The sequence below is a fragment of the Canis lupus genome, chromosome 15, assembly GCF_003254725.2.
Source record: "Canis lupus dingo isolate Sandy chromosome 15, ASM325472v2, whole genome shotgun sequence".
Taxonomy (NCBI): domain Eukaryota; kingdom Metazoa; phylum Chordata; class Mammalia; order Carnivora; family Canidae; genus Canis; species Canis lupus.
This window is the reverse complement of record NC_064257.1, coordinates 12,190,989-12,213,823: the sequence shown is the minus strand read 5'-3', so window position 1 is coordinate 12,213,823 and position 22,835 is coordinate 12,190,989. Positions and strand designations below refer to the sequence as shown.

The window sequence follows — 22,835 nt, the reverse complement described above, 5'->3', positions numbered from 1 at the left end:
CACCGAACCAAATTCCCCCAGAGGGCAGGATTCCGTTCTAGAATATCCTTGACGTGCCTGCCACCTCCGGCGGTCAGGAGGGCATCACCATGCTGGAAGCCTGGGCGCTGGCTCATTTGCTCTCTCTGCTGTTACTGCGTTGCTCCCACCAGCCCCTACGAATCCCACTCTTTGTATCCAACTCTGCTTTCTGGACCCCAAAAAACAGCCTGATCCTTCCTCCACTGGTGGCAAAACTCAGAAACTGAAAACTACCAAAATATCACCCCATGCAAATCTTTTCTTCACTTGCTTATATATTTAGCCGCCCTACTGTATGTCTAACCAATAGCTTAGAGGAAAAAGTAGTTGTATGTAGCTAAGGGAAACAAAAACACGCCTCGATCTAAGATCCAAAGGCCTCTCTCTTAGCTTGATTTTCAGGACACCCATCTGTCCTGGTTATTACTATTTCTCTGTCTATCTCTGGCTGTTTCTTCCCAGTCATCTTTTTTGGGCTCTTCTTCTTTAGCTGTGCCTTTAAAAGCTGATGTTTTGAACAGTTCTGCTTTGCATGATTCTTTACTCTGCACCCTCTCCCGCTGTGACCTCACCAGTCCTGTGGCTAATGACTTCCACATTGGGATTCTCAGCCCGATTTCAGAGTGCTGTCCTGAACCTTGACCATGTGCCTCTTGCTCTCCCGGAGCATACACCCAGATGTCTCATGGGCCCCTAAGATTCAACTTGCCTCAAACTCAACTCATCATCTGCTCTTCCCACCAACTCCTCTTCTGGCACTCCACACGGAAGGAGGAGAGGCCAGATCACCACATCATTATCATCACAACCAGAAAGTTCCCAAGTTTCATGGATTCTCCTTTCCCAATCCATCTCAGACCCATCACGGCCGTGCCACCTTACTTTAGGTGTCACACTTTCTGAATGAATTGACTCACACCTCTCCACAAGCCCTGGGAAGACTTAGCCCATTGCCTGGCACTTACAGTTCCTACTAGACAATTGTTTAAATAGCTCGCTTCTCCTAGGTAAAACAACTAGCCCTATCTCATGAGGATGTAGACAGAACATTCTGAAAAATTCCTAGCACTGAGCCTGGAACCTGGTGAGTGCTTCATAAATGTTTAGTAAAATAGTGCTGGAGGCAAAAAAAAAAAAAAAGCCATGCCCATCCCTTCTGCATTTCCTTCTAGCATATGGCTGCCCACCTAGTATAACTCAATACCCGCAGAACTTAAATACATCAAAGAAAACCTCTTCAGAGCATGTACCCTTTTTTGGTGAGCATTTTAAAATGAAGAGTACACACATCTCTCTCTCTCTCTCAAAGAAGCTTATAAGACAAAGCAGGTAGGCACAGTGGAAAGAGAATTAACCTTGGGGTCAAAGATCTAAATTTGAACTCCCCTTTTCTGGTGTATTTTTAAAAATAAAAACTAGTATGTTCTTGAATAACAGAACACCACACAAAAGAGTATGACCTGAGCTTGCCTGGGGCAATTTTTTTCTTTAATCCTGTGAATCAGAATTCTGAAGTACTCTGTAGCACATACCATTTCATCGTAATGAATATGTGGTTCTTAAATAAGACAAATCACGTCAGACTGAGCCTTCAATGGTTAACATTTCAGTAGAATCTGCAACAGATGACAGCAGGCAAGTTCCAATCTTTGCTCCAATGTGTATTAGCAGAACATGTCAAAACCTAAATTAAAAGTTTTCACTCGCTTTAAAAAAAAAATAAATCCTTTTGTTGGCAGTCTCCCACTGATGACATGCAACAATCTTTGCATATGAAATCGGCTAGTCCCCTGCTTCGCTGCTAACTTTGTAGAAGTTCCAAAGCATTTCTGGAGCAAGTGATCTATTTGGACCGACAATGCCAAGCTGGGACCTGAGCCCTGAATGAGCTAAAATTACCAAAGCAAGAAGAACGTGGCTTTGGAAGCTATTTCCCCCAAGTGTGGGGTTTTTCTAGTCAAGGGAGTGATAAAGAATGTTGACTTTTTCCAGATGAACAACGTTGAATGAAACCTCAAAATCCCGCTGCAGGTTTCTGCTCTGAAAAACAAGTTGCTGCTACAGAGGTTCCTGTCCTTCCTGACTTCTGCTCCCCAAACGTAATAAATGCACCTGTCTTCCCGAAGGTCACGAGTTCAGCATGGGCTGGCTGGTGCGGACCACATGCTGGGTGCTGTGGATGCAGAGACAAGGGAGACAGGACCCCGTCCCGGAGGGGTTCGCTGGCTGGTAAGGAAGCCAGGCACATTCATAACTGAAACCAAACACAAAATGCTAGGATCCATAAGCAAGGGACAAGCAGGGTAAAGGGACAGCTCTGAGGAGGGAGAGTCTCCTCCGGGGGCAGAGGGTAGGACAGGGAACACCCATGAGGCAGGGGCGCTCCCAGTGTGTTTTGTCCCCTCCCCTATTACAGCCCTCGGCTCGCTGGCCCACAAATACATCACATGTTAGCCTTGCCCCACCGGAAGGTGAGCTTCACGGGCAGAGGCCCCGTGTCAGACAATGATTAATCCATCTTGGTTGGCTCAAGAGTGTCTGCGGGTGTGCTCTCAAGACGGCATGAAATACCGGAGGTCTAGGCAAAGTGGGAAGGGTGGGAGAAGCTGGGGAGGGAAGGTGGGGCTGGGCCACTACAAATGCCAGGCAGAGAAGCTGAAGTTTAATTCAGTAGGCAGCAGGGAGCTACAGAAGGTCCTAAGGAGAGAGGTGAATTAGACCAAGACTGTGTTTTAGACGATTACTTTGACAGCATCTGAGAAAAGAGACTGGAGGCAGGGTGAGCAATTAGAAGGCCTCTGCATTGGTGGAGACAACTGAAAGCTGCTACAGGCCTGAACGCAGGCAGTGGGAGTGGAGCTGGAAAGGAAAGACTTGAAAGACAATCTGTACAGCCCACCTAGAATCGGCCCTTTCTCGGCCTCCGTCTCTGCCCCCTCCCACCAGTGCCTGGCTCTACCTCTATTTAGCACTTGCGTCAGGTCCTAAGACTACATATTCTCTGAGGATGATGCCCCTTTCTTCTTCAGCACTCTGCCCCCGACAAAAACCTATACTCTGCAGGGCCTGAAAAGTGAACTCCTGTCTGCCCTGGATCGTGTTGTCATTTCAATGCTGGTACCTCAGATGCGCTGGTGCACCGGGGCATTTGCTTGTTACAGCACCGGGCCTGGCAAATGGCAAGTAGTAAGAGGCATTTAACAACAAAAGGAATTTAGCACACCCAAAACAGGTGCTTGGACAGAACGACCCAGAACGTAAGACTCTGAGCCTAGAGAAACCACTTTTCGCCCCGTAGAAACCAGCAAACTCAATACCCCAGTAGCAGGCCGGACTGCGGTGAGATAACAGTGAGCTCTCCACATGGGCAGCTCTCATTTTCACGACCTTTTTGACAAATAAATGAGAGTGAGCAAGGACTGACCAAAGGTAAATCAAGTCTTGCGTTATGTGGTTCCTCTATGAGGATGGGTTTGAGATTTCCTCAGTAACATGACATCTGAAGGTGCAGAGGGCAAGGTGTGTGTGCTCTGCAGGAGGGAGGCTGGTAAGACAGGAGAGGAAGAGCAGAATGGGCTTGGAAACTCAGAAATGAAAGCTGTCCACAGGCTCGAAAACTTGCCTCGGGCTACAAGCTTCCCGGTCATCGCTCCCATCGGCCTTCACTCCTTGCCTGCATGCCGTGTGGTTGACGCACATGTCAGCCACTTTACAAAGGAGACTGCCCGGCAGGGCCTGTGCTCTGAGGCTGGCTTCGCGGCTGATTAGCAGGCCAGTCTCTGAGCCTCAGTGTCCTCATCTATGAAACAGAAATAATATCAACAGCGACCTCTCCCAACAGGGCCACGGGGAGGAGTAACAAGGACAATGCACAGGCACGGAGCCAAACCATCAATGAAGGTGGGTTTGTTTTTTTTTCCCTTGGGCTGAGATGGCAATTTGCTGAGCGGAGGGCTGTCCCACAGGGTGTGACACACGTGAAGCCGTGGCACAAAGCGAGGCTGGAAGAATGTGACATCCCACAGCGGCTGGCTTGGACACTTCCTGGATACAAGTAGAAGTACACCTGAAGACAACGCTGGTCTGGCCTGGGCAAGCACTCTGTAAGGTAACACCTTCTCACCAACGGCCACGAGGTAGCCCTAAAACTGCCCCTGAACCCCGGCTCTTGGTGCCAGAGACGGATCAGTTCCTCGTGGCTGATTCACAAACCTAACACACCTCCCCTTGAGAGCTCACCGCCTCACACTTGGTGCCACAACCAGCGGGGTTTATACCTGGGAGATGCCACAAGACGAGCTCTTTAAGAGGAAACCCTGCGAGCAACTCTGAGAGCCACCACATTCAAGTCAAGACACCCCGGAGAGTTCCTGGGGGTCATCGGAGCCCCAGACCCACCCTGGCCCTTCCAATCAGATCTGCAGCCAGGGCAGTGGTTCCAATTTAAAAACTGATCAGCTGATTGGATTTCAAAATGTGGTCTAGCCAACCTCAAGTTGGTGGTTTTTTTCCTTGTCTCTTCCCAAAAAAGCAGCAAACAGGTAGGGGGAAGCGTTTTTCAACGCACTTCGCTCAAAGCGGCGCCATGGTTCTTCCCTGGATCTACTCTGCCAATTTCCAGATGTTGCCTAAATTTTTTTTGTGTGTGTTGTTGTTTTTAATCACCCCAGGGATTTACCAACATTCCAACTTGGGGGATGGATAGTCTATAGATTCGAGATTCACGGTTCTCAGACCAAGAACTCCATGCCTCACTCATGAGGACTTTCATCGATTTTTAAAATCGGAGTTAGTGAGGGCGGCTACCGCCTCGCAGCCTCTGTGCAGCGCTCGGAGAGCCAAGCAGTGTTTATGTTTGCTGAATGAGTAAATGGATGAATGAACAATCTCTAAAAGAGGAAAACAGTCATTACACACCAAGTCACATACAGACCACTGCCTCCTTCTGACATACAGGTTCCCCTCTCCTAAGGCCCTTCCAGACCTCGGAGTACAACACACTCACCAAGAAGCACACTTTCTTTTCCTCTAGCCAAAGACAAGCTGAGGTTACAACCTAGTTACAACTTCCTCAGGCCTGTACTCTTGGGGAATAATCTTCTAGTCCCTTCCCTCAGGTGATTAAAAGCAAGCAAACAATAAAACCTAATCAGCTACAAAGGGTTCCCTTTTGTACATACCTGCCCTCATTCTGTTTTTCTGGACCCAGCTGCGTCCAGGTGTGGTGCATGAGGCTACACCCCTGGTCCCCCAGGGCTCATCCAAGAGAACCCGGGGTGCTGCCGGCCTTTTAGCTCTTCTACTCCTCAACTGCAAACCTACTTCCCAGAGGCCACATGAGGTGGTGGAAGGGAACCAGAGTCACGGGCCAGCGCTCTAATCTACTGCTAATTTGCCATGGGACCCTAGGCAAGTTGCTTCTGGGTTTCCAGCCAGTTTCCTCATCTGCCAAATTTAAATATGATACATGCTGGCTTCATCTTTCAGGATAAGTGTGAGAAAGTAAAGGAAGTTGGAAAGATTGGGAAAGGTCTTAAGACGACAGCGTCTTCGTTCAGCTCCTGGGCCTGGTCCTCCCCTCCAGGAGGGGCTCTGAGGTGTCAACCCCCCCAGCAGCAGCTAAAAGGCCGCTCCCCAAAACGGAAGTGATACTTTCTTCTTCCTCTCATGTTTGCACCCGAGTCTCCTACTACTAGCCGGGAGAGAGGGTCTACTGACTTCTCTTGACAGAGGACAAGGTGGCTCAGTGTGGCAGAAAGCCCTCGGTGTAGGAGGCTGACGGGCTGTTTCTCATCCTATGACCAGCTGGACCTCAGTGTCCTCATCTGTCGACTCAGGGAGGAGAGCACCTGCCTTGCCTGTATGTCAGGGGCCTGAGAGGGCAAGATGGGGGGTCTGGTGTTACCCTGACCAGAAACCCGCTCCTTGCCCTCAGTGCACTCAGAGCCTTCTCGGGGATCCCGAGGGCTGGGGAGCTGAAGGGTGCTGAGTGCCCTACCTCTTCGGCTGGGCCACCCAGCCAGGAAGGGGAAGGACCGGGTGGCACCGGGTGAGTGGGCCTCCTCCTCCCATCCAGTGATGACCTGGGGGGACAAGCACGTCCCAGCCTCCTGTGAAGACACACTCACACCTGCGAGTCCTGCAAGAGCCATCCTGCTGCTCGCTTCCAGGGGCACCCGGGGCCTCCAGGTAGAGGCAGGGAAACTTAGGGAGACGGAGGAGCAGAGGGGGAAGCAGAGAAAGCAGGGTGCACAGGAGGGGAGAGAAGAGAAGAGTGAAGGGGCCCGGAGGGCAGGCGGAGAGGAAGGAGGACAGACAGAGGCGGGCGACGGAGACAGACTGACAGTGCGGGAGTCGGGGCTGTGGGGAAGACAAAGGGGACCCTCTGGTGGTTTTAACTGGTCTGGCCTTCGAGGGACACCCGGGCCCGAGAGGGAAGCCTGGGGGGCGGGAGGGGAGGCCGGCGGGCGGAGGCTCCCCGGCCCCTCCGCGCCGGCCCCTCCATCCCGGCCCCTCCATCCCCGCCCCTCTGTCCCGGTTCCCCTCCGCCCCGACCCCCTCCATCCCGGTCCCTCCGTCCGGGGTCCTGCACCCAGACCCCCTCCACCCCTACCCCCTTCATCCCGGGTCCCCTCCATTCCCTCCATCCTGGTCCCTCCCTCCCGGGTCCCCTGCATCTCGGCCCCTCCATCCCGAACCCCCCCATCCCCTGCATCTCAGGTCCCCTCCATCCAGGGTCCCCTCCATCCCGGGTCCCCTCCACCTGGACCCCCTCCATCCCGGGTCCCCTCCATCCCGGGTCCCCTCCATCCCAGGTCCCCTCCACCCAGACCCCCTCCATCCCGGGTCCCCTCCATCCCGGACCCCCTCCATCCCGGGTCCCCTCCATCCCGGGTCCCCTCCACCCGGACCCCCTCCATCCCGGGCCCCCTCCATCCCGGGTCCCCTCCATCCCGGGTCCCCTCCACCCGGACCCCCTCCATCCCGGACCCCCTCCATCCGGACCCCCTCCACCCGGACCCCCTCCATCCCGGGTCCCCTCCACCCCGGACCCCCTCCACCCCGGACCCCCTCCATCCCGGGTCCCCTCCACCCGGGCCCCCTCCACCCGGGCCCCCTCCATCCCAGGTCCCCTCCACCCGGACCCCCTCCATCCCAGGTCCCCTCCACCCGGACCCCCTCCACCCGGACCCCCTCCACCCGGACCCCCTCCACCCGGGCCCCCTCCACCCGGACCCCCTCCATCCCAGGTCCCCTCCACCCGGGCCCCCTCCACCCGGGCCCCCTCCATCCCAGGTCCCCTCCACCCGGGCCCCCTCCACCCGGGCCCCCTCCACCCGGACCCCCTCCACCCGGACCCCCTCCACCCGGGCCCCCTCCACCCGGACCCCCTCCACCCGGGCCCCCTCCACCCGGACCCCCTCCATCCCAGGTCCCCTCCACCCGGACCCCTCCACCCGGGCCCCCTCCACCCGGACCCCCCTCCGTCCCCTCCGTCCCGTCCGTCCCCTCCTCCCCGCCCCCCGGCCCGCTCGCTCACCTGCCAGCGCCAGGATCTGGGCCTTGTGGAGCAGCAGCGCGCCCCAGTCGCGGGGGGCGCGCGGGGGGCCGTGGGGCCCGGCGCCCAGCTCCTCGGGGCCGCGGTACACCGCGTACACCTTCTGGTTGTCAAAATCCAGCCGCGAGCGGGGGCTGAAGTCGCGCACGCACGACACCGGCAGCGCGTAGCAGACGTTGTCCTCCAGGAACCGCACAAAGGCGTACATGGTGGGCGCCGGCGGGCCCGCGGGGGGCGGGGGGCCCGGGGCCGGGAGCCGGGGCGCGGGGCGGCGGGGGCGCGGGGGCGGCGGGGCGGGGGCGGCGGCCCGGGCTCCCCCCGCTGTTATTGTTCCCGGGCGCGCCGCTCGGCCAATCGGCTGCTCTGGCCTGGGCGCGGGGCGCGGGGGGCGGGGCGGGGCGGGGGGGGGGGGTCGTCCCCGCCACGCGCGAAGTCAGACCCGAGCAATCACAGCCGGAGCGCGGCCCGCCGAGGGGCGTCGCGGGGGCCGGGGCGGGGGCGGGGGCGGGCCGCGGGGCGGGGCGGGGCGGCCGCGGGGGAGCCCCGGGCGGGAAGCGGCGCCGCCAGCGAGCCGAGGACCTAGTGGCCGCTGTCCGCTCCCCGCCGGGTCGTCCTCCTCCCGCGAGCCGGCCAGAGGCTCCCCCCGCGCCGCCGACAGGCCCCCCCACCACGGGGCTTGTCCGGGACCCCCGGATGGACCTCGGCGCGGCAGCTCCCGGCGGGGCGGGGCGGGGCGGGGGCCGGGGCGGGGGCCGGGGCCGGGGGCGCCCCCACCGGGGCTCCTCCCTCCCCGCCGTGCGCCGTGCGCCGTGCGCCGAGCCGGGCCCGCTGGAACGCAGCGGGGGGCTGCAGGGGGCCGAGGGCGGCGACCCCGGGGTGAGCCGGGCGTTCCGGGCGCCTTCGGGCCACGGAGGGGACCCCCGGAACCCGTCTGTGGTCTGTCCCCGGTGTCGCGGACAAGACAGCCCGGAGGGGCTTGGCTGCCCCCAGACCAGCCACGAAATGAAAAAGGGCCGAGTGGGTCCTGCTTACAGCAGCCGCGTCCCGCCGAGGGGCCGGGGCCTGGAGCCCTGGAGCGCCGCTGCCCCGCCCCCCGCCCCCCCCCAGCGGCCGTGGGTACCGACTATGGCTCCAGCCCCATCTCCCAGTCCCTGCCCTGGCACCTGGCAGGGACTCAGATTTGGGGGAGGGCTGATAATGCATAGAAATCTGCACTCCTCCAGCTAGCCGGTACTTCGTTCTTGCACTCAAGCAAGGGGACCTTCGTGGGTAAGCTCTAGGTGCCGGATTCCGGCTGGTGCTAGTCGCTCAGAGAGGAGCAGAACAGGCGAAAACTCCTAGATTCCTTGCAGCGACTGTGTCTCCGGAATGGAGTCTCGGTTTTGGATACCTGCGCCAAAATTAGGTCACCAGATGAGTAACACCTTTCCTGTCCTCGAAACCCTTACAGTCCCGTCCAGGAGTGTTAAAAATGTAGGAGTTATCATGTGTATGAGAAAAGTGTTTTCGTAGAGGGATGCTTACTGACGTTGGCAGACTTGATTAAATGTTACTTAAAAAAACAAAATTCCATTTAAATGAACTCGAGCTGTAAGAAAAACCAAAGTAAATGCACCAAAATGTTACTTCATAACAGTGGCGATTTTGTTTTCCTTTGTGTTTTACATTTATATATTTATATTTAACTATTTTCTGTAATAAACAGGTATTCACAAAGTATTACGCGTAATTTTTTTAAAAGCACTGTACTCAATCTCAGATCAGTTACCCTAATGATGAAGAGATAAACCAAAACCCATGAATTATTGCATTGTGATTTAGGGATAATGTTATACAGGTGAACCCCATTAACACACACCTCTCAGATCCCAATGCACAGGTCAGATTAAGTTCCCTTAAACCAAGCCAGTGGTATATATGTGGTTGTGGCCAGACAGGACTATGAGTTTCCTGATGCAGATGTTGGTCTGACGTTGGCCCAAACACAGAAGAAAAGAGGTGCCACCCTGCGTTGTTCCAGAAGATTTACCTTCATGATTATGATTTCTTTGGACTAATCTGAAATGAGTTTTTATCTTAAGAGTACATTCCTATGGTGGTCAGGGGGAAGTAACGTGTAGCAAGGCTTCTGAAAATTCACAAGATGGATCATGCAGAGTTGGCCACATTTAATGAAAGTCCTGAAACTGCAAAATCATTCAAGTTAATACCATGGCCAGCGTCCTATGCTATCCAAATGAAGGTGATCCCCAAATACACTGTCAGTCTCATCTTTCTTACCACCTTCCTGGACACAGTACATGCCAGACACATCAAACTATCCGACAGTTCCCAAGGTAGCATGCCTTATCAGATCCCAAGCCTGTATGCTCGCTCTGCCCTTCTTCCTCCTGGAGCGCATGCTGGTATCAACTTCCCCTGAAGACCAGCTCCAATGTCACCTCCTCTGTGAAGCCTTCCCCAACCACCTGCACTCCTCAAGCGGAGGTAGTCTCTGTCTACTATTTTGTGCCAGAACCTTTTATCTTCCCTCATTAGAATGAGCTCTTTGAGAGGGGACAAAAAAGCTGGGTAACCTCAGCCTCCCAGGTTCCTAGAGTATTTAAATGCTTGTAAACCAAACGCACTAAAGGAAGACACAAGAGAGCATGAATAGCAAACCTCTTGCGGGGCTTTTCTGAGAATCTGTCCCCTTTCTTCCTAGCTGTAGCTGAATCCAACTCTGTCTCCTGCCCCGTGCCAAAGGGCGGGCACTGGTTCCGCTCCTTGTGCGACAGGTTTGTGAACGTATGAAGGATCGCTGTACCCTCAGTTCAAACAAAATCCCCAGCCAAGTGCACATAAACAATTCTCATAAGGAGGTAGTTCCATGTCCCCTGACCCAGAAAGAAGAGCAAACTGACACACGGATGCCAGCAGGGTAAACACAGACTCAAACCCATTCTGCATGGAGGTGCACAGATTCTAGGGGGGAGCAACGGCGGGTATGGGATGCTCGCAGAGATACGGCGGGACAGCCTGAGGGCCACAGAAAGCCATCCCAGGTTTCTGCTTCCTGAGTGACTCGCACAGTCTTTAAACACAGCTCCGTGGAAAACCTACTAAGTACCTCCTCCGCCCTCATGACAATGGAGTCACACTGTGACTTGTAGACGGGAGCCCCGGGCTTTACACAAACCAGAAACTCAAGGCGGTGCACAGATCATTGGTTCCCAAGCAAAGATGGTTCAAAAGGAGAGATTTCGAACTTACAGAGGTGGTTAAAATGCCTGATTCAACCAAATCACGGTCGAGTCCCCTCTTTATATCCTGCTCCCACGGTCATCCACATGCCTCTTACACAATTCTATTGTCATGAAGTTCACGACCATCCCTTAACTTCCGGACACTGCTGACTGCGAGAAAGGTCTTCCTAACTCACACGGAGCAGAACCCTTCACCTGTAGCTGCCATACGAGGTTCACCACCACGGAGCCTCAGGGCAGCTCTTCAAATATGGAAAACTTGGGATCTTATCTCCCCAGGGTCTTATCTAGCTTCTGCTCAGACACCTTCACTTCCTTCACCTGTCTCTCCTCCTGTGACCTGGTTCCAGTGACGATAATTGTGATATCTGCTTTTCCTCCGGAGGTTACTATAACCCATGCTTGTCACGCACCATGTTTACGTCTCAATTAATTTCACGCCCAACCCTTGATGTGGGTATGATGAACCCCATGACAGAGATGGGAAAATGCAGACTTATAGCAAAGCCTTTTGGCTCCGGGCAGCCCTGGAGAGGCACAGTCACATTTGCATCAGAGACAGTTTGCTCTAGAAGCAGTGTGGGGGAAGGACTGGAGGGGAGGCGAGACTGGGGAGTGGGAGGCCTGTGATGAGGCTGGATGTCCCGTGCCTGTCCCTCCCCAACTCCCTCCTTCTGGGGCCAAATGTACTTTGCCTTTCGTCCAAGTCATTTTAATGGAGCAGAAAATGTACACATCTGGGGCAGCTTCGCATCCGCGTCTCCATTGTGCTTTCCTGTTGAGTTCTGCAGAGCCTTGGGTTAATGTCAAGCGCCTTCAGTTTAGCCAGCTGAAGCATGTTCAGTGGCAGCGGCAGGCCTTATGTTTCATATTACTGCATGGAATTCTCAGTGTACTTTGCAAAACTATTTTAAGGAGACCTGGGTTCTGTGAATTTTAAAAGCAATTGGAGCGTGTCTTTTCAACCTCTCCACTAATGATTGACCACATTTTTTCATGATTTTGCCTTTTCCTTTTTTTCCTGTGATATTTAATTTGACTTTTAAAGTCTCTGCGTTAAAATTCCCATTCCCACCCCCCAGAAGACTTGCTGGGCTGTGAGCTCAGGAGGCTCTGGACCTGCTGGAAGGCCCACGGTGGGCATTATCTTACTGTCACCCCAAAGCAGGAGCATCGAGCCAGTGCATCGACGTGAACTCCCAATCATAAAGTCTGGCTGGATCTAGTTGTGGGTTTGGGGCAGGGAAAGAGAGCAGTAGAGAGGAGGAAGGAAGGAAAGCGAGGAGTTGCTGTTGAGGACAAACTCAAAAGCCAGCGAACACTGTTTGGAGGTAGAGGGAATGCTAATTTGTCATGCAGGTGACAGCTTGGAGGGCAGAAGGAATATGGGCTTTGGAATCAACCCAGGGGTTAAATCCACATCTTTGCTGTGACTTCGGGCAAGACAGTTCACCTCCCTGAGCCTCAGTTTTCTTATCTGCAAAATGAGGCTATTGAGGCACCTGGGTGGCTCAGGTCATGATCCCAGGGTCCTGGGATGGAGCCCTGAGTTGGGCTCCTTGCTCGGTGGGGAGCCTGCTTCTCCCTCTCCTCCCCGCTCCTGCTCTCGCTCTGTGTGTGTGTGTGTGTGTGTGCGCGCGCGCGTGCGTGTGTTGCTATCTCTGTATCTCTCAAAAAATACATAAATAAAATCTTTAAAAAGAAGAATGAGGCTATCTTTGGAAGGCACTGAGAGAATCGTGGCAGGAGTTTTTCACCCTCTCTGTGTATCAGGATCACCCGGGAAACTTAAAAAATATCCTGCTCCCAGCTCCCATTCCCCCAAGATCTTGATTCAGTTGGTCTGGTGATAGGGCCTTCATTTTTATTTTATTTAAATTTCCAGATCATTCTAATATCGGACAAGGTTGGGTACTTCTGAGTTGGAGAATTTTAAGGTAACATGCCAGTCACATAGGAATTCCTCAACAAGTTGTAGATATTATTTTCAGGGAAAATATACAGGGCTCTGAAATGTCTGTGCAACCTCTCTGAGGAGTAATAATTTCTTCAACTGAAAAATGACATATTGATGTGAAAACGAGGCTGGGTCTTAGAGTCTTAGGCCCTGGATCTAAGTCCTGGCCAATAAATAATCCTTACTGTGTGGTCATGGATAAGTTTCTGAATCTCTCTAAGCCTCATTTTCTTCAAGGGATTATTAATACAGCTTCATAGGGTTGTGCTGAGGATTAAATGAAATACATAAATATAAATGTCTAACTAAAATGCTTAGCACAGTGCCTGACACATAGTGAGTCCTCCAGAAATGATAGTTGCTGTCACTGTCAGGGGTATTAATATATTTATTATGAGAGCTCTTATCCCAGTGCTGAGAGTAAGGTGCCCAATGAATGTTTCTTGCATCAAATTGAGTATAATGAGTTGAACAATGCTGGTAATCATCCAGTGAGTGCCCCACCATACTTCATCTGAGTGCCCCGCCCTTTCCACCAGAGCCTGTGGGCACAGGTCAGCCACCACACAAGCTCAGATCTCACACATTCAAGCCTCTAAGGCTCGGGGCCTTGCCCAAACTTGCAGCACATGCTTTCAAGAGATTGTGTTTGGAGCCATGCATTCTTTCAAACTGACTTTGTGAACTATTTTCTTAGAATAAATAAAGACTTGTATGCACTATATAAAATGTAAAATGTAGAAGCATTTCTAGCAGTTGAAAACCTTATGAATGTGCATCTTGACTTGATGTTCAGATCAAGCAGACAATGGTCAAGTTCAACCACTTAGATCTCAGCTGTGTTATGACCTCGCGTTGGTCACACACAGAAGCTGATCACACAGAGGACCTGAATCCAGACTTTTTACTCCAGGAGTACATACTCCACATAAGAGACATTAAGCAAACAAATTCCCAATGGTCAAAGACCAAAAGAAGTTTATAAATAGAAGGGACTGCTGCAAGGGAACAATATTTGAATTGGTTCTGAAAAAGAAACAAAAAGGTTTTGTTACCTTGGAAGAATGCACCTTGCCTCATTTATGAATTTCAATTAGGGGCCCATTAGTCTTAGAAGCTGCCTCTGGTTTTGCTAATTAGATTAACTAGTTCTGTTATTTTTTTGCCTGAAATGTCACTTCCTCAGGAAAGTCCTCCCTGACTTGTTCCTCCCATCGTATTTTCACATATTTCACATTTACATATTTTCACAGCACCTTGTGTTTTTCTTCATGGGGTTTACTGTAGCACATAATGTATGTTTATTCTCTTATTGTCTGTCTCTGCCAGTGGACCAAAAACTCCACCAGACAAGAGACACTATCTGTTCTCTTCACTATTGTATCCTAGCACCTAGCCTGGCCCATGGGGGACCCTAAGCAAATACTCATTGAATAAGTACAAGTCTGAAATATAGACCCTGGAGGAGAGGAAAGCCCCTAAAGGTGAGGAAGGAGAGGTATCCCAGAGGTATTATTCTGTTCCTCTGAACCTCACCTTCCTCTTGTTGAGTGTGTCTCTATTTCTGGGCCCCTACCATGTCTGGCTCTCAAGTATAGCCCAAAAAACAATAAAAGCTCCTTTTGTAGTTTTGTTTTGTTTTGGGTTTTTTGTTTTTTTGTTTTTTTTTTGTTTTGTTTTGTTTTGTTTTAGTGCCAATAGATATGTTGACATTTTCAAAAGGTTTTCTCTAAATATAAAGAGAAAACAAAATGGGAATAATTACAGAAAAACGCACATAGTAGAAAAATAGTCAAGTTGATAATCACACATACTTGACATAGGCTAACAACAATGCTAATATAATAGTAGCGGGAACCTCACCGGCACAGTCTGTGGGCCTCCTGGGAAACATGATGGTGATTCTGCTTCACCTGACAAGGCTAGACGTCCTTCACACCCCGCTGCTGGCCGAAGTCACAGACTCTCTAACCCCCCACTCAGTTAGGTGATCACTGCCACATCTTGGTCTTCTGATGATCCCAACATTACCTGGGAGGAAACAGGGCAACCTTCCTTCAAAGACCATATGCTAGGTCTCCGGTTCCTGTCTCTGCTCACCTCTAGCACCCCGTAGCTCAGAATGTCTGCCCTTCACGGTTCCTCATGGGGTCAGAGTGCAGCCCACACTGTCATTCACTCTCGGGCTTCTGTTTGGAAACCCTGGGCTGCCGTTCTGATCAGAAGCACAAAGGGGAGCATTCATTCAGAAAGTTAACTCATCTCCAAAGATCACAGCAATCGTGAACCGCTCTTTTTCTTAAGAATAGCTCCTAACCAGACCATATATTCAGTATAAAATCCATATATTCAGGAAAGGAATGAAAATGGAACTAACAGTTACTGATTTCTGTGATAGGAGTTGTGCCAGTTGCTTTACATATTAACTCCTTTCATCTTTTCAAAATGACCCATAAGGTTGATACTATTACTATCTCTGTTTTTCTGAGGAGGAAACTAAGACTTAGGTGGTAGTTGTTTACAGTCATGTGGAGAAGACTCAAACCTCAGTTTTTGGTCCAAAGCTTGTGTTTCAGGGCATGTTTTGATGCGTCAGAGTTTCCTGAGGCAACAGGAGCTAAAGTGCCTGTGGAGTTTAATCCCTTTTCTGAGAGGCTTGAATCTCCACTTAGAAATCTGAGAACTGGGCCTAATGGGAAAGTCCAACAACTATCATTCCAAGCAGCCCTAAATTGAGTAGCTAATGATTCTATGAATACTGATAATTTGATTACATTGTCTGGAGTTTCTTAAATCATGGCCTCCTCACTCCAGACACCCTGAATTTTTCAAGTACTCTGAGTTTTCTAACTGTTCAAGCAGATTTTTACGGTCTTATACCTTCTTTTGATGGGAGTCTGAACCTGCTGGGAATCACCTGTTACTTCATGGTCTAGGTGGAGGCTCCTCTGAGCCAGAACAAAAGAAGGTCAAAGAGCTCCAGTCTTTGGAAGAAGAAGTGGCTGAAGCAGTGTCACCTTCCCCAAACCATTCTTACCCTGATGTTGTTTGGAGTAAGAATAAGAATAGGAGTTGTAGCAGTGAACCTTTGTGGAATGTTTCCTTCATGCCAGGCTTTACATACATTTCTCATTTAATCCTCAAAATACTCCTGGGTAGTAGTAGTAGTATTAGATACCTTCATATTAAAGTTAGGAAAACTGAGGCCTGAGGATGTTAGGTAACTTGCCCGGGGTCACACAGAAGTAAATGGTGGAGGCAGGATTTTGACTCAGGCTGCTTGACTCTAGAGCCCCAACCACAGACTTCCACTCCAATTCTGGTTCCCTAGGAGTCTGACTCTTGCCTCAGTAAGGGTGATCTGTGCCCCTCTAGTTAGCATGGGGAGATGATGGAGCCTGCTTCCTTAAAGGGTCACTTGCTAGGGATGTCCGGACCACCTTGGTTGGTCTCAGTGAGACCCTGGCTGGCACTCTTTCAAAAAGTACCCTGGAATTCATCGATATTTTCATTCTGTGTTGTTGTAGGTGGGAGTGTACTAGATTCAATCCATGATATAAAGAAGGCTTTTCTTTATTTCCTCAAAACCAGTTTATTTATTTAGTGGCACAGTAAGGTCACCTATTATGCTACCAGGAAAAAAAAAAAAGTCATTAGCCTCTGAGTTTTTATATTGTGATGAAAAAAATGACTCATGTATACAATATACAACACATTTTCTGTTGACAGTTCTTTTTCATACATTCCTTCTGTGCTGATGGTAGGTGAGTGGAGCACAGAATATCAAAACCGTACCTCCTCTTTTTTACTAGCAGGTGTACCCTGATTATCATGGGGAAAATGGCAAGAAGAGAGGATGAAACGATAATCCATTAAGGGAGAGACTTTCTTATAAAACATGGAATGGACAGGAGCAAGACCCACAGAGGCTTAGGAGACTTGAGGTGAAGCGATTAGGGAGACATCTAACTCAGCTAGTAGGCACAGTAGGTAATACCAGGACCTCACCTCCACCCTGCTGACACGTCCTGCCATGCTGCTGGGCCATAAAATGGTTTCTGATCACTGAGCTCTGCTTCTGGCTTTCCATTCTGGAGAGGTAACGTGGCCCAGCAGAAGTGAGGAGGCAATAATAAAAGTAAAAAGTGTACAGGCTTGGAACTCAGATTTGGGTTCAATTAATATTCCATCACCAAGGTGCTTTGGGACCTCGGGCAAATGTCTGACTCTTGGGCTTTTCCACTGTCAACAGAATCTTACAAGGTTGTCACAGGCGCTAACAGCCTATGCATGTCCAGTGCCAGGCAGACAGCCTCATCCATGGTAGGTTCCCCAAACTATCAGTTGTCTTTTCACTCTGTTCTTCTGCGACAGTCTCTATTACCTTTTCGTTTTAGGAGGTCACAGAGTAATGACAAGGATGGATCCTCAGAAGCCAGCTATTTCGGGGTGAAGGATCAAGCCTCCTCCCCCCAAAAGATAGGCAGTATTAGTGCAGAGATGCCACCCACCATCCCCTCCTGACCTGGGCTGGGGCAGTATGCCTTCTTTCAAGGCTGGACCTAGTGAGATCTGTACTTTTATGAAGTTCTGGGACTTAAGCTGAGCTTGAGGTTTTATTGTCTGCTTTTAAAATTATGTTCAGATTTTGTATATTTAAAACACGACTTTGGAATTGTGAAACACAGTGTTCTCAATCATAAAAAAGGATGAATTATGTTATGCCTTTCTGTTCCCATTTCTGGGTTCTTTTTTTGTCTTCTTGTATGAATTTTTCTGTGATGCCCTGCCTTATGTCTTAACTCATCTGGGATACTTGCTGTGAAAATTTGGGCAAGATTCTTAACTCCTATAAAACTGCTTCATTCATTCATTCATTCATTCATTCACCTATGAACTATTTGTTGAGGACTTATTATATGCCAGAAGGTTTGCTTAATATTTGGGATACAGTAGAGAACCAGACAGATTGAGCTTTGTCTATAAAATGGGAAACTAAACTTAGCTATTAGGACTCTTGAAAGGAGTGAATGAGATAATACATGTAAAAGAGAGGAAGAGACAAAGAAAAGGACTAAACTTTATTGAGCTCCTTACTCTGTCCTCAGTAATGCTACATGCATCACTGACAATCCTCATGATAACTTTAGAAAATAATTCTTATCCTCTTTTTACAGACACATCAACTGAGGCTCAGAGAGGAAAAGTGAGGGCCCAAATCATGTCCTGGATTCAAACCTGGCACAAAGTTCCCACTCTGCTGTGCTGCCTCCAGTGGTCCCGAGTATGCTACTTGCCCTTAGGTATGTCAGTCCCCATCACCGGCTCCATGCAGGATGTAAGGGTTTGTACCCCTCTTCCTGCTAGCTGATACATCTGATAGCCACCCATTGTGGTTTCATTAGCATAAGGGGTATTTGGATGGAAAATCCAAATCCCATTCCCTAGTTCCTTAGGGAACAAGACATAGACATTAAATTTACAAATTCATCTTTTCCATTAGAATATGCAAACAGTTATCAGTAACTCCAAGTCACCAGGGGAAGAACTCTAGTCCTCTGGAAGCCAGACTCGTCAGCTTAGGAGACAAATGGGACACGGACTCTTGGCAAGAGGAACATTTGTTTCTCCAAGTCAACCCATTTCTGCTACTATGACCTTTACAGATGAAGTGCTCAAAACTCTATCCTTCTGACTCTTGCTGCTCCCCAGGTGGAGGCAGGCCTCAACGGCACAAACAGTAAGGTGCATTTTTTCCACTTTAGATGCTCAATGTCCACGGAAAACAGAATCTGCCAGGAAACGTTCACCTTAGGGGCTACACGCTTTCAAGAGGCAGAAAAGCAGAGTAGGAAATGAAATCACTGTGCTCTCACACTTGGCAAAGGGGCTGCAAAACTGCCCCAAGCTAAGAAAGCTGGACCTATGCACCTTTTTCTCTTCCATCTCTCTGTTTGGACAGGTCACAGCAAAAGCACACAACAGAGGAGCAAGGATAGGAGCCAGATAAGCTCTGTCCACATGGCTTTAACTTTTTGAGCAAATACTTAATCTTTGGTATTAAGAAAAGAAGAGAGCGCTTGTTGCTACTGAGAAAACTTGTGAGGGTTATCAGAATGAAAAGACAGACACAGAAGAAACAGAGCAGAGCTTTGCATGCAAAAAAGGGAAGAGAAAAAAAATCTTTTTCCTTGGCATGGAGAAATTTCATCCTGAAGGTTCTTTTTTTTTCTTTTCTTGGCAATGTAATAAACACCTTAAAATAGAGTTATAAAACGGAAACATATTCTATAGAAGCAGGAAACCAAGAATAGTGACTTCAGAGAACTTATAGCCCAAAGCACTCATTCTAGAAATGATGAAACTGAGGACAGAAAGACTGTGATTACCCAAAGCCAAAAAGTTTGCCTTTGACCAAGTCATTCCTGGAGCCCAGGTTCTGGGTGGGCCTTTTCTCTGCCCTACATTCCCATGCTTTCTCTGGATTACAGGGTACAGGCTTCAGTAGAAGGCAGAGGCAAAGAAAAGGACTAAACTTTAGATCTTCCCTGTGCCCATGGCATTAGCTTACCTAGTCCTGCAGAAACATAATTCATCATTTTCAAGGTTTTGCATCAGGAAGAAGCCTCTCCTGGTTGGGAAGGGCATGGTGAGGAAACCTCCTAATTCTCTAATTCTCTCCCTTGACATGTTCCCTTGCCCTGAAGTGTCTCTCCAGTCCTGCTGCCATTCCAATGCTGCTCCCTCTGTACTATCTTCTATTCCTACACCCCCATCAAAGGCTGCTGTGGATTCTCTAACACACTGTCCAAAGCATGATCCCAATCTGTTTTAGGGGGGTTGCCCTAAGTGTAGCTGCGGCAGTCTAGACCCCCAAAGAAGCCTCTCTGAAACCAGGATGAAAGAAAGGGCCATGGAATGTAGTGGAGTAATCTGAGCTTTGAAACCAGACAGATCTGAGTTCAAATCCCAGAGGCATAGTGCATTAGTTATACAGACCTGGCCAAGTCAGTTGACTTCCTTGAAGTTGGGTTTCCTGACCTGGAAGGCAGGGAGACCTACCCACTCTCCACCCCCCACTCCTCCAGGTATTTGGTACAACTAAATGAGAGAGCAAACGGAAAGCATTTAGCCCAGATCTTTGTACACAGTGGACACTGGTGTACACAAAGTATTAAAAACATCTGATTAGGAAAGCACAGGTTTATAGTCAATCACCAAAAAAGTATTTCCTGGGTCACCTTCTCTGTGTCAGACCTTTTGCTGCCATGCATTGGCATAAAGACAAACAAGAGGGATCCCTGGGTGGCTCAGCGGTTTGGCGCCTGCCTTTGGCCCAGGGCATGATCCTGGAGACCCGGGATCGAATCCCACGTCGGGCTCCCGGTGCATGGAGCCTGCTTCTCCCTCTGCCTATGTCTCTGCCTCTGTGTGTGTGTGTGTGTGTGTGTGTGTGACTATCATAAATAAATAAAAATTTTAAAAAATTAAAAAAAAAGACAAACAAGAAATGGTCCTTCCCTAGTAGGAAATGATTTTTTCATGGGTGTTCTGGGGGTGAACTGTGTTTCCCCAGGAGCTATGTTCAAGTCCAAAACCACAGTATCTATGGAAATAGAGTGTCTGTAGATGTAATCAAGTTAAGATGAGGCCATTAGGGTGGGCCCTAATCCAATATGACTGATTTCCTTGTAAGAAGAGAAAGACATTATGTGAAGACCCAGACACACAGGGATAAGGCCACATGCCTGCAGAGGCAGACCCAGGAGTGATGCGGCTGTGAGCTAAGGATACCAAGGGTTGATGACCACCACCAGAAGCTAGAAGGAAGCAAAGGAGGGAGCTTGGCTCTGCTGACATCTCACTTTTGGACTTCCGGCCTCCAGAAGAATGAGGGACTAAGTTTCTGTGGTTTTAAGCCATCCAGTTTGTGGTACATTTTTTTTTTCAGCAGCCCTAGGAAACTCCTATAACTGGGGAGAGATGCAAGAGAGCAAACGCAGTCATTACGACACAAGTGGAGTAACGTTGGTTGAGTTCATTGAGCTGAGCCTGGTACATTTATTCAGTTATGCAATCTTGGTTAAACCAGGGAGACTCTTTGTGAGGCTAGAGCTAGTGGATGTATGTATAAGTGGAGGCAGTTTGTCCAGGAAATGGACAGCCTGCGTCTGCTTAAGAAAGCCAGGGAAGGTGTCCCAGAAAGGATAGTGAGGGCTGGTCCCTGAAGGATGGGGTATGGGGTTAGGGAGAGGAGACACCATCTGTGCTAGAGAGCCCAATGTATACAGAGGCAGAAAAGTGGGAACTGGTTTTAGAATTTGGGAGAAACTACAAATATGTAATCACTGTGGGAGCCCAGTGTTGATGTATCTGCCTTCTAGACTTTCTTCTCCACCTTGATATCCCACAGTCACCTCCTACACAAAATGTTCCACATTGAACTAGACCCCACTTTCTAGCCCCACTCCTACCTCTTCCTGCCTGTTCTCCTCCTGCCTGGCCTGATTTGGTGAACGGCCTGCCACCTGCCCATCCAGCCTCGCCAGAGGTCTCAGCGTGCCTGCGTACTCCACTCTTGGAAGTTGACTTCCTTTTCATCTCTGATTTACACCAGCGTTTCGGAGCTTTACTATCTCTGGTTCTAATGGATTCTCACTTGGCACGAGCTCCCAATTCTCCAGCTGTGTCTCTCGGCCATATTCCTTCCAGCCAAGCCTCTCTGCCAGATAATTAATGATCTGTAAACAAATGCTTAATTGCACCAGGGGAGCACATATTTAAAGAAACTTTGTGATAAAGCAGAGGATCCTTTTTATAACATGAAGAACATTTCTCTCACAAACTCTCCCCCACCCCTGACTTATCATTTAGTCTGCATTTTTGTTTCATGTATTAAATCTAAACCATTTTTATAGCAGAATCCATAAAACAAAAGAACAAAAACCTGCCCAAGGGACAGATGGTATCATCCTGAGGTGCAGACGCGTCAGGTGCTTCCTTCCTGAGACACTCTTTTCTTTAGACTTGGCCCTTAGACTCAAGACTTGGGCACTTGCAAGGAGAAAGGAAATTTTGGCTTCTGGCAAGCAGGCGAAAAAAAAAATGTGGACTTATTAAGAATCTAACATATGCCTGGCTCTTTTATTTATGTTCTCTCATTTTCTTCTTCACAACACCCCCATGAACTGCTATCTATTGTATAAATAAGAAAGTAAAGCACCTTGCCCAAGCTAGTGGCAGCTAGTAAGGGGGAATGGCTGATACTGAAGGGCTGCCTGGACTAAACGTAATGGATTATTGTCTCCCGGCACAGCCTTTCCAGCCGCCCGAGTTCCCTAGTCAGCCATACTGCCTTTTCAGGGTGGGTATGAAGGCCTGCGTCAGACGGTTCGCCTTCCCCCAGCCCTGCTGATTCCCCAAGAGAGTGGGTACCCTGAGCTTGGTGGGCAAGAAGCCACAGTGGAAACTTTTCTGTTTGCTGCTGTGTGGGGGCTCTGCCCTCATGCTGGGAGTCAGTGTTGGGTGCTGCTGTGGGAGGGCCAATCCAGCCACACAGGCCCTTCAGAGAGGAAGCACCTTGGCTCAGATCTGAAATTGAGCCTCCTCTAGGGAGTTTGAAATGGTGGTTTTTGTGCAGTTCTTAATGGCCCAGCTGTTCCTGAAAGAGGAAGCACAACCACATTTTTAGAATAGTTAGTGGGGTACAACAGAACCCAGGGGCTGTACCCGCAGAAACTCTCCGCCTTCAGAAAGTGTCGCTTCCGAACATACTTGGTGTTCATGAGGCAAGCACCTGCTCCAAGCCAGGCCCTGTGCTCTGTCCTGGATCTTCAACCTCTCCTTCCTGGAGGGTCCCTTCCTCTCTGTGCTTACGCATGGTCAGCTCTGTCCCCAACCTCACAACATGACAGCAGCCACCTCAAAGCCCTCTTCACTCATCTCTGCCTCACCTTTAGTTACTTCCTCCTCTCCTTCTCTTTACAAGCAGAACTTTCTGAACGAAAGTGCAGTCTACGCTTGTTATCAATATTCGCTCACCCCCTGCTCACTC

General features: G+C 49.9%; 1 protein-coding gene across 18 annotated transcripts in view; it reads right to left on the bottom strand.

Annotated features, from left to right (window-relative positions):
• The window catches only part of LOC112642495 (BEN domain-containing protein 5), a 1,368,880-nt gene that overhangs the window by 230,162 nt on the left and 1,115,883 nt on the right, over positions 1-22,835 (bottom strand). The window contains exons 1-2 of one of the 18 annotated variants that reach the window (XM_035699101.2): positions 6,020-6,496; positions 3,644-3,820 (exon numbers count right to left, since the gene is read on the bottom strand). The exons of 11 other annotated variants lie outside the window; for them this stretch is intronic. In XM_035699101.2, coding sequence (XP_035554994.1) covers positions 3,644-3,677 — 34 coding nt within the window. In that variant the 5' untranslated portion in view covers positions 3,678-3,820; positions 6,020-6,496. Of the gene's footprint in view, positions 1-3,643; positions 3,821-6,019; positions 6,497-7,561; positions 7,842-22,835 lie in introns of those variants that run through there. 6 more of the 18 variants (XM_035699096.2, XM_049094509.1, XM_025420155.3 and 3 more) reach the window with 6 other exon arrangements.